Source organism: Melopsittacus undulatus, chromosome 5 (assembly GCF_012275295.1).
Source record: "Melopsittacus undulatus isolate bMelUnd1 chromosome 5, bMelUnd1.mat.Z, whole genome shotgun sequence".
NCBI classification, from domain to species: domain Eukaryota; kingdom Metazoa; phylum Chordata; class Aves; order Psittaciformes; family Psittaculidae; genus Melopsittacus; species Melopsittacus undulatus.
In genome coordinates, this window is record NC_047531.1 from 82,989,999 (window position 1) to 83,002,361 (window position 12,363).

General features: G+C 36.4%; 1 protein-coding gene across 5 annotated transcripts in view; it reads right to left on the reverse strand.

The window, feature by feature from the left end:
* Positions 1–2,336: 2,336 nt before the first annotated feature.
* The window catches only part of C2CD5 (C2 calcium dependent domain containing 5), a 59,890-nt gene continuing 49,863 nt past the window's right edge, over positions 2,337–12,363 (reverse strand). For 3 of the 5 annotated variants that reach the window (XM_031048158.2, XM_031048162.2, XM_031048159.2), the window contains 7 exons: positions 12,038–12,125; positions 10,900–10,986; positions 9,350–9,400; positions 8,229–8,330; positions 7,199–7,389; positions 4,462–4,608; positions 2,337–3,774 (listed from right to left, as the gene is read on the reverse strand). In XM_031048158.2, the coding sequence (XP_030904018.1) occupies positions 3,643–3,774; positions 4,462–4,608; positions 7,199–7,389; positions 8,229–8,330; positions 9,350–9,400; positions 10,900–10,986; positions 12,038–12,125 (798 nt within the window). In that variant the 3' untranslated portion in view covers positions 2,337–3,642. The remainder of the gene's footprint in view (positions 3,775–4,461; positions 4,609–7,198; positions 7,390–8,228; positions 8,331–9,349; positions 9,401–10,899; positions 10,987–12,037; positions 12,126–12,363) is intronic. The other 2 variants (XM_031048161.2, XM_031048160.2) reach the window with 1 other exon arrangement.

Sequence of the window (12,363 nt, forward strand, 5' to 3'; positions counted from 1 at the left end):
CTTCTCTTGTCACACAGCCCAAGGCTCAACAGCAGATCTACAGATGCTGCAGCAGCACAGTTGCTCATAATGGGCTGGCCAAGAAAACTCCGTTGCTCACTCAGATCAGTCATCAAAACTTCTGTCTGTCCTTATTGGAACACCAAAATCAAACTGAGCTCTCCAGAAATTTCAGCTATGGACATCTCACTCTTCCTGTTTGTAATTCCCTGCATCTGTCTTGCTTCTATTTTCATGTATTTGCCTCTCAGTTTCTAGGAAGATTGCTGCAGAGGTGTCTTTTGGTCTGACAAAAGTGAACCAGACCCTCAGGTTTCACGTCCAAGGAAAATCTCATTCCAACTAAATGCCAAGAAAAAACTTCCAGTTCCACCTGGGGGAGAAGTGAACCAGAATTTCACACCATTCTCTAGAGGACATTTGCTCTCACTTGGCACTTCTCATGTGTGCGTATTAGAGTTCATAAACTTGAAGGAGAAAAAGCAAGCTGAGGACTTAGCAATCAGCTCTAAAAACAGCTTCTATTGAGAAAAAAAACACAAAACCCAACAACAAAAAAAAAGGAATGAAAAAAAAAGGATGTTATTCCAGAAGATTCGTTCCTAAAACATTATGTTGGTTGCGACACGGAACCAGCATCTTCCTCCAAGTTAATTCCTGCCCACCTGCAAGCAAGTTGGCTGACTTAGCAAGCACTATGGATCTCTGACAATATTGATGGGTAAACTGTGGAAAGAACCAGCAAGCACCAGCATCACCTTCAGATGCTCTTCCTTAGTGTGTTGCTGTCCTCCAAGAGGAGACGGATGCTCAGTTCCTGAACACTGCACAGTCACCTCAAAGCCTGACTTAGGTCTAGCTTCACTGCTCCAAGTAAAGCAGTGCCTGGAGGTCTTCCACAGCAGATTTTACCACTCCTTTCTAATGAAGGATGATACCGCCCTGTCTGTTCACAATATTGATGTGAAGGTTTTAGATACAAGCTTAGCAGTTTCTCTGAGGGCTGCAGATTGGAGCAGGACTATTTTCACTTCACTCTGTCATCTGGATTCCTCAAGTCAAGAGAAAACAGCAATGCTGTGTATTAACCCTGGTGGGCAGCCAGACACCACACAGCTGATCACTTGCTTCTTCCCTTACAGCAGGATGGGGAAGATACTTGAAAGGGCAATAGTGAGAAAGCTCATGCATGGAGATGGTTTAATAAGAGAAAAAGGACAAAACAAAGAAAAGTGATGTAAAAAACACACCTAGGTTTACTGTTGAGCACAGTGTTCTGCAGTATGGGATATTCCAGAGGTCAGTCTGGCTCAGCTTAACGCTGTGCAAGCACTGTTCAGTTAATAGCTAAAACATCCCTGTGTTAACAACTTTGTTTTGGTCACAACTCCAAAACACAGCACCATACCAGCTCCTATAAAGAAAATTAACTCAATCCCAGCCAAAACCAGTTCAAGCAAGTTACATTAGCTCCTACCCCCAGACAGCTGTTCTCAGTGTAAAATCCTGACAAAGCAATGTTTGTTTGAGCCACAAGTGCTGCCCCACATTGGGAAATCCCTTTTGAATAAAGAGCAGGGTATCATCGATTAACTGCTCCCAGTTCAGCAGAAATATCAATGACTGTCCCACAACCAAAACTGCATATTAGTAAGTCATGACTAACTATTTAGCATGACTAAATTTACCCTGCTGAACCAAGTAAGAAAAGCTAAATCCCAATTAGTAACAGTTAAGAAAACACCTTTGTCATTTCTGGAATAATAATTAGAGAAGAATTAAATTTTCTAGATGAGAAAGCTCATCCTCTGTCTAATGAAATACACTAGAAGATCCTCTGACCTTTTAAATAGCTAGAATTAAAAGATGGCATTAATACTTCCATAGAAGCTACCAATGAGAACCACCAAACCAACAGAAAAAAATAAATCAGGAATCACAACTCTAATGTGCTACTTCAGAGATAATTTCCATGCTGAACACTTATGCTGACAACAGCTTCTTGTGTCAGCCCCAAGACTTTCTGAAGTTATTAATCAGTTTCAAAGGGAACAAGATTTGCCTTGCAAAATAATCAAGAGATGCAACTATTTACCAGTGACTTAATTTATGGCAGCTTTAGTTGCAACTGCTGCAGAATTTAGAAAGACAATTCATTGTATGAGTAAAATGTTCTGCTAAGCACCTAATTCAAGCACTTTCAACACAATGGTAACTCAATAATCAGGTTGTAACATTCTGTACAAAAATGTTCTCCTGAGGAGAATGGGGGGAACCAGACATCTTTAGTTTGGATCCTGTGTACACATTTAACTATTACACATATCAAAAGGCAATTAATTCTGTAAAGAAATTTAATGTGCAAGAATGATTTCCATGCTCATTTACAATGAAATAATTAGTTTTAACAAATAATCATGCCTTTGCAAGCGGAATATTTACATTCAAGTTTACATGTTTGTTCAAGTCCCATGTATGGTATTGTCAGAATTAAGTAAGAATGCATCTTCAAATCAAAGTTTGCATTTTGTATCTTAAAACATCACCACCTTTCAGACACTCAATGGAAATGATAAATTTCCTTTCTTTGCAGTACCCTTATTTCCCAGCTACAGTACTGGAAAAAAAAACCCCAAACCAAACAAGAACATCCTCAACTCGCAGAAAGCAGCATCACAAACATACATTAATCTCCTATTAACGAGGCATTGCTAGCTTGTTAAATGGAGACTGGAGACTACCTCTTGTATAAATGACTTTTGGAAGACTGTTCATGTCATCCTTGCAAGAGATCATGCCTTAAGAAAATGAGCCTCAGGGCAATTCTTTCACAGAATCTTACATTAAAAAAAGATTTGTCTTGTCAATGTGGAAGTGAACATCTTATTATAGCACCAAACACACTCCAGAACTTTTTGTTCTTTGTTTTAAACCCCAGGAATGACTAGGAAGTCTGCATCATGGTCTGGCACCTTGCTAAAAACAAAACCAAGAACAACAAAAACCCCACAACACCCACCCAAAACATTTGCTGCTCAGCAATAATCTTTAAAAAATAGATCACAGCTCACAAACAGTTTAAAAATATTTTTAGTGTGAAGAAATTCAAACTGTGATGTTTTGGTGCTGCTTCTTCCTCCTCACGCTCTATGATGTACGTTCAGGCTTCAGCTCACATGTTCTTAGTCTCTTTCTCTTGTTCCTTCAGCAACGGTTGCCAACACAGGCTTCTCAGTATCTCCCACCCACCCCAACTCATCTTTTATTTCTTAAACAGAGCTGGAACTCAGCTAATACAATATGCAAACTCAGAACTGGTTCTGAATTACAGCTTCTCATGGTCCTGTTCAACAGCTCAAAATGCAACAGAATTTTTGTTCACTTTCACAATGCCATGTGATGCTTACTATTTCAATCCATGCTCCTAGGTTTCACAGGGGCCTGTAATTACAACAAACACATGACAGCATACCTGATGATATGCTACCCTGACTATTACATAAAGGACAAAGGATAGTGATTGTCTCAGATTTTGGCTATTAACATTATGGGTAGATACCAGTTTTGAAGATGCAAACCTAAGCATTCCCACATTTTAAATAATCTTTATATTTGGCAGAAATGATTTAATTTTTCCTGTCTTCATGTTGTGACATCTCCTCCCGTACTTGTGGGTTGAGAAACAGCTGTAGATGGCTGGACTGGTAACATTTCTAGATCAGATTCACGTACAAAGATGACAGCATCACCGCTGACATTTATTAAACACTGTGCCTGAAAAAGAAAAGACAATAAATGGTGACAAACATGAAATAATACATTTTATTTATATTTTATGTTTATTTATATTTGCTAGATATTACTACACAGGAGAAGGACAAATTATTAGAATTCATTAATGAGGCAATCTCTACCATATTTTCTTTGATCTTCACTCGTGTGCTCTCAAACATGTAGACAGATTCTCATAAGACCACCACAAATGAAATATCTGGATAGCTGTACTCCCTTTCACTACTGTTTTGAACATATGTCATGTAACAAAACAACCATATTCTGGTGTTGTCTTCATCAATTAAGTGTTTTCCCTTTTTGTCCAAAATAGAGCATTTTATATCAGCAACTCCAGGTGTTCTTACATGGAGTTAGGATGAAAAGCCTAACACTGTAATATTGCAGACACTAACTAAGTTCAGCACAATTGTTTAATCATTTCCTATAATCTACTTCCTTTTAGTAAACTTAGTATTTTTACCCATTTGGGTATTTATGAAGCTCATTCATAATTTTGTATTAACTCAGATGGTCAAGAACACTCTTGGCTTCTTTAACCAAACATTATGATGAAAGATCCAGAAGTGTTATGCAGATATAACAGGGTCACTGTTTTTCAAATATATAAAATGTTTAATTGCATCATACTAATCACAACAAGCACTGTTATTTCAGATCATAATTTACCTGATTTTTGTTTGGATTCTCCATGAAAACACACTGCTTCATTATGTAGGAGACAACTGCATTCCCTCCTAAAGCTGCAACGTGAGCTCTCACCATTGCAAATACTTCAGCAATAAAAGCATGGAGAAAACCACTGACACCACCCTCCTGAAACAGAAGAAAAATTACATTTTATGTTACCTATAGCTACAAGATGCTGGATATTTTTCTAACACTTTTATCGGCTCAATATTTCAGTGAATGGTATACTGTAGGGAACTTCAAAGCTATTCACTGCTAAATGGGTCACAGAGAAATCAGACCAATGGAACTTACTGTTTGAGGAAAAGAATCGCAAGGTTATTCATAATTTCTGCCGAGGATTAAAAGAGATTTAGACTTCTTGGAAATTACTTGTAAGTGGCCATCGCAGCAACTTCATCTGTCAGTAGCTCTCAACATTCAGTAAAGAAATTATCCCTCAAAATACAAAGTAAGCAAAGGACAAAGTAACTACTTGACAAGCAAGCTATTGAAGCTCGTCTGTGGGTGTTTTTCCCTTCCTTGAAACCCAAAAGAACATCTAGCCATCATGTTTCATTAGGATTTTTTACTTGATGGAGCTTTTGGGGGATTTTTATGCCTTTGGTACAAGCTGAATAATTTTAATTTCTGTGAAAGAAGGAGAATGTTGAAGTATGGGTTTTTTCCTAGATAACCCTTATCAAAGAATGTGAGCAACCACACCGCAGGGAAAAACCCAACACACAATAAACAGGCAATCAACCAAAAAATACAAAATCCACAGAAAAAAAAACGAAGAAACTGATCAAACTATTGGTTCAAAACCCCTATAAAATTTCAAAATGAAAATCAAAAGCAAGATCTCTAAGACTTCCCACAAGTGTGCATGACACTTGAGAAATGGAAGAAGCAGATAGAAGAGGCTAACTAAGCTGAACTTCAACAAACATAGGCTGCCCTCATATCTGCTGGAAGAAGTATTATCTACCCTGAATAGATTAATGAAAACATACTTTCGATGAAAAACAAACAAAAGGGCAAGTATAATTTCACCAGTCCAAGCATAAAGCATGAATGAAGTCAACTGCAGCCAGAAATCAAAATTGTAATACAAGTTTGTCATTCCTTGTGGAACTTCGATTTTGCCCACGAGTTTAAACAATTACAGAAGGGAAGAAAAAGAAAATCTGTAATATTATAAACTTAATACAAATTTTGATGATAACAGGTAGCAAAAGATTATGAATATCCACCTGTAAACAACAAAACCCAAGAGTAATGGATAAATCTGACTTAAATTTTCATTAATTTTTGAAGCACAGTGTTTGGTATATACTTCAGCTTATGAAAGTGTTCATAGGGCCTCAATATCCTGTTAACTACTGCAAGCAAACTATAAAGCAACACAAACACTGCTAATTATTTTTCTGTAGAATATAAGAATCTGAAAGTTGCTTGAGTCAGATATGACAACTGCTCTGTTTTGACTCCGTTACAGCCTCAGTGCAGTACTGTGCAACTAGTACTAAAAGTGGTTTGGGACTTGGCCTATGCAGCTAAATTACATGTAAATTAGCTGCCTTGGTGCTGGAAATAGCACACTGACACTATTGCAGAAACTTTGTAACTATCCCAGCTTCATGGAGTTGATTCAAATACCTGAGGAAACTACCTTTGAAGAGTTCTGCTATCGTAAGTACCAAAGCTTGCTTATCAGCTATTTAATCTCTATTGACACAACTGTAGCTAGTACAGAACAGTCATGTACCCACTTCCCTGATGATATCATATACATCTTTTTGAAAATGCCGTCCTTTTCACATAGACTGCTCAGGTTAAAAGAGGCCATAATTCGCAAGATCGAAACAAGATGTTTGTCTGATCAAAGTTTCTTTAGAGAGCTGATAATCTTTATTAACCTTTGCTCTGTAATTTTTCTATCTATAACTAGCAAGAAACAGCATACACTTCATCACTGTCAAGCCAATTTAAAGAGGTACATTATATTTCTTTGGCCAGAAATTGTACCAGAAAGATGCTACTTCCCAAAAGAACATGAAAATGATAAGGAACATGTCTTGCATTTTGGCATGCTCACAGAATCTGTTGTCCAGATCCAGACTGGAAATCATTGTTTGAGTATCACTAGCTACACCCCCTAAGCTGGTTGTGGAGTTACATACTCTATGGCTTGCTTTTTAGATGTTCATCACACAGAGCTACCTTACTGAGAATGCACAGAATATAACATTAATAATCAGCATAACAATTATATATGATACAGGAAATCTTGTATTAAACAATGAATTCTGAAATCTAAATGCTCTGTGAAAGTTCACCATTGAGGTTGCTAAACCAGAGAAGAATGGAGTTATTTTAGCATTTAAAATTAATCTCAGTTTAGGGTTCAAATAATCCAAAAGTAGCACTGTTGCTGGTCAAAGGCCCATTTTTTCCATATAGTCCTATTTAAGAACTCATTGGTTTAGTATTCAAATTCAAGAGCAATGGCAATGGTTCAGTAGCCCTTTCCTAACATTGCTACACACAAAGCAGCTTTACAAGCTCTGCAAAAGGAGTAGCAAATGCAACTTATTTCCCATTCAGCACCCACCCTCAATTGACAAAAACTCCATTCCCTTGCTGTGCCATACCCCAGGCTCAAGTCTCTTCAGATATTCACCTTTGATTATTAAACTTAACAAAAAGTGCTAATCCCTGATACACAGCTCACCTCACGCAAAGAAGTGGTTTCTCGTATAAAAAACATGTTGATTATCCCAAGATATTTCGTTATTTTTGCCCCAGGTAGAAAAGAAAGAGGTGTCATCTTAACAACTGAGACGGTAGAATTGGTGCATGATGGAACAGAACGGTGCCGTAAGTACCCCTCAGCCAATGGACTTGCTTTATCTAGTGAAGCAGCTAAAAAGATGGGAAAAAAGAAGAGCAAGTAACTATCAAGTAAGATTGATTACTGCTTTTCAAAACACAAAAACTCTTCTTTATGGTTTCCAAATAGCTTGGTGACAACATTCAGCTGCCTGTGATGCTCAGCCATACCATGTGAGAAAGGAAATTATCATGCAATGCATGCAAAAGGAGACAAAAAGCTGAAATGGAATTTATTTGGAAGAGTGGCATTCCTGCAAAGGAAAACATTGAGGCGAGTAGCTGCACATACAACAATCAGTTATAAAGTGAAGGTAAAGAAAAAAGTGCCAACATTTTGGAATACATATTCTGCTGGAGGAACAAATTACAGGAAGTGTGAAAGTTGTTGTGTTTCCCCAGTGCAGCATTTTCCATTAAAACAGATATTAATCTCTGCTAATTTAAGCAAGATAGTCAGACCTGTGGCCAAAGAACTATTGAAAAATAACTCACCACTTGCTAATTTAGTGACCATTGCCTTGACTGTCACCTTGGTGATTGCTTCCTGTTTCTCACCCAAATTTTTCCAAGATCATACATACACCTACATCCATGCAGTGTATGTTATATCATTAGTAGGCGTACACATTTATCAATAACTAAATTTTACTAAGTGAACAGAAATACTATATTTTGCTTTTTATGATACTGGTTCATAAACCCTATATTAGTTTACAAAGACATTAATAATGTCGGCAGTTTTCACACTCAGGTAGTCATTCTACATGTGATCTGCAATACTATTGCTGGGCAGGGAACTCCACTATTCACCACTGGGAAATCAGAGATATGTCTCAGATTATCATAACGTGGTAGAAACAGCCGCCTACTTGTCTTAATTGATCCGCGCCTTATGGTCTGAGCTTTCAGTTTAATGAGCTCTATCCAGCTGTTGCATCTGTCTGCAAAGGAACTGTAATCAACTGACGTTGCTGAAAACACAGACAGAAAAACAAAAGAAAAAACAAAGAAAAAAATATGGATGATGTCTCTTGCTCATCTCAATGCTCCTTTTGAGGAAGCAATTATCTGTGTCTGAGAGAGAACAAACATCCCTTTCCAGGTCTGTTTGAAGGAAAAGTTACTGTATAGGTTTGATTTCTCCAAACCAGTGTACCGATTTCTGGTGATGTCCCAGCTGTGAACCAACTGCCTGACTGGGACTTCATCACTGAAAAAACATGCAAATACAGTCATTAACGACTAATACTAGAGTTTTATTTTCATCTCATATTAGGTATTAAGTTTGGCTTTTTAAACTTTATTTAAGCCTTATTTAATTTTAGTTTTCATTGCTATTCTTTTCCTCAAGACAAAGAGCTGCTTGCTGATCATGATTTAAACTTCCTAACTTGTCTATCAATATCTAAACTAAAGACTGAAACCAAACCTTTGGTGATGAGGGTAAGAGTCACAAGCTGAAACAACACCTCAGTTTTAAATACACACGAATTTTCCTTACAAAATGCTGTCCTCATTTCCCCATCACTCCCTCTCAAAATACCCTCTCCCCTCCCCTATCATTACAATGAGAAGTAGAGTTGTTTCTGCTATGACTTTTGTTATTAGTTGCAAGGGTGTTTGCATATCTTAAAAAAAAAAAGAAGAAAAAAGGTTTTGCAAACACAGGTTTCTTCATTATCCTGAAGAAACAGAAGGAACACATGCTAACTTCAAATTAACACAAGCAAAAAAGCTCTCTCTCAGGGACTAACTTGCTGTCAGATAAAGTGGTATCAATGTATCTGACAGAGAAACACTTATTAACAAATCTGACTTTTGTCATTAAAAACCACATCAAAATATTATTACATCATTAAGCCACACCAGAGCATGCATTCTCAGTTAACTAGTAAACACTTCCTGGATTAAGACACATCCAAAAAGAGTGTACCAATATCCCAAGAATGCTCATTCTGTTCTGGCGTAGGGCTAAATTAAGTAAACTCACCTCTCTGAGCCGCAGGGATACCTGTGTGAGAACTGGCACCCTCCAGGACTTCTAATAAAACAAAATTAATCCCATTCAGGTAATATATGAGCAGAGTCATATAGTACAGGACAACAGCTTTGTCCTTATAAAAGGAAATTTTTAGAGCAAAATATAAGGAAAAACTTCTTTTATATATAGTATATGATGAACTTTGATAACATATAATAAATCAGTATAAATAATTAATTTTTCTAAATCTGCCTTGCCATATGAGCATTTATTAAAGGTCCTTACTCTATAAGGTTGTATACAAACATTTTAATATAACAATCTTAAGGTAATTATGTGAAAAAGTTATCAACATATTAAATAAGCCACTGGGTAAATATAATTAAACCTAGAGGTCACTTGTGAGGAAATGACAGATAATAAATATAATAAATAATTATCTAGTTGAAAGCCTCTAAAGCTACATACAGTACAATACAGAATGTGAAGAGCAGCAGGAAAAGTGATACACGTGAACAGGCTACCCTCTACTGGTCAGTGCCCATTATACAAGCAGCACAGTCTAGTGAAAAAGACACCAGTCAGGAATTTCTGGCTAGCTCCTCTTTTAGAAAATCAAAGGTTATCAGCATCATAATGTGACCAATTAAAAGTTAATGATACACAAATGCACAAAAAGTAAAAATAAATACCAAAAAAATGCAAAGTAGTATTATTACTGAAATTAAACTGGCCTTTCAAAACACAAGGTAATGTGGTAGGCACCTTCCTTTATGCAACCTATACAAAGGGCAAAAAGGAAGCAGTAATACTTTACTAAAACCATTTACAATAATTCTCAAATACTAAATTGCCTGTCACTAGCCATTTTGGTGGGCAGATAATCCAACAACGCGGAGGAAGTAAAGAGATGATTTCAGTAAGTAACCATCTAATTCTTGATACAATCACAGGAGAACTGTGACTACCATTCCTGAAATGCAGCTCTATCACAGGTAAAGTGACTGTTTTAACAGCTAAAACAAGCTGCACTGCACAAATTATTTACTATGCAAGTTTAGGCTCTTTTCACTTTGGAAAATAAAAATTTATGCAATTTTGCTCAGCTGAACAAGCAGTGTTTGCCAGATAAGGTAATTCCCACCATGAAAACAATGAGATTAACTATCTGTGGCTGACAATACATAGAGTTCTTTTACATGGGCCATTTGCAGAAGTAAAGCAGTATGAGGCAAATCTAATTATTAAGTAATTTATAATTCTTTAAGTCAAATAACGTGCAACACCCAGTGGCTTACAGCATTTTCGATACTAAAAATGCAAAGACAGAGGAGCTACAGCTAATCTACAAAAGAACATACATAGAATGATTTTCCAACCAATCTTATGTAACTCACAAAAAAATCAGCTTTAGGAATGAACATATCCATTATGCTTAGGTAACAAAGGATATTTAAAGCATGTAACAGTACAGATATTTTAAAGCTACTGCAACAATGAAAAGTCAGAACTCAGAATCAGGAGAAAACGATAGTTCAGCACTCTGCCATTTAACAGACCTTTAGCTGGTGAGAATGGTTGAGAAGCAAGGGGATCAGAGCAAAGTTCCAATGGAAATTGTAGCTGTTCTTCATTGTCTGTAGATGCTTCAACAAAGAAAACATACCCAGTTGATAATTAATCCCCAAAATAAGATGTGCTACTAACAGTAAGCACTCCAGATTCAATTTAGTCAAGGTCTGACCAGAACAAATTTTCTCAACATATGCCTACAGTGATGCAGGTCTGGACAGTTACATGTCTGACAATAAATCCAGCTGTGAAATTGAACAGAACTCATGTTCTAGTAAACAACATTTGATTTAGTATTTTCACAAAAAGAATTTACATCAACTCATGCATTTTCGGTTTGATTCTGTAGTTGGAGCCCAGTTAACTATATATTAAATAGTAGCAATTTATTTCACATAAAAGAAAACAATTTACTGTTACTACTGAAGTAAGGCATAACTAATGTTTTAGAAACATATGGCTCTAAATACCTAATTCCATTCTTCAGAATGGAGTGTCTTCAAAGTTCTGTCTAAATTCTGATATCCAGATTGCATACATACATTTCTAGCTTAAGATGGTGCTTCATTAGCAAGATGACATATGCAGATTGCAGCTCTTCTACTCCCTCTATAATGCTATATGCTTCACTGATCTCCAAAAATATTACTGACCTACTTATGGGTTCTAGGGAGGTTTTCTGAAGCATTATGAATAATTTATTTTCTGCCTTCTTGAAGTAAGGACAAAATTTGCTACTTAAGAGAACAAGTATTCTCTAATGACTTGTACCACATGTTTCAAAATATAATGGGAATGTCATCATCTGTTACACTAATTCTTTAGAGGAAAATGATTCAAAGAAGGATGGTACATGGAATAAGGCAATACTTAGCATTTCTTCATGTTACTATAAGTTTGTTAACTACATAAAGCAAATATGGAATATTTCATCTATAATTCATCCTACTGGAGGTCACATTTATGAACTCTAAAAAATCTCTATGTTGTAAATTTATGATTTTACTGTACATCCCTCTAAAAATGTGTATATGTAAGTGAAATTAAAGTGCAAACTCATTAGGTACTGGAGGGGAAAAAAAGGAAAGAAAATTATCTCTTATCTTTACATGCCTCAACATTTACCTCTTTGCTGTGATTTTTCTGTAGGGCCTTTGTTCGTTTGTAATGCTTGGTTTTTGTCATATGTAATTGCAACAGCTGTGACTGCAATCTGCAAATCAGAAATATATGGCATGTTAGGTAAGTTTATCTCTCATGCAATCTGCAAAAATAATTTTGCAAACAAGCCAGCTTTTTACATAGAAAAATAATAGAGGAAAAAAGTCATCTAAGTAGACATACTAAAAACCCTTCACAGGATAGCATAAAAGGTAATACTAAAGTCCATTGTTAGAACATACACCCGACCTCTAGTGAGGTCTTTTTGTTTACTATCCAACTAAAGAGAT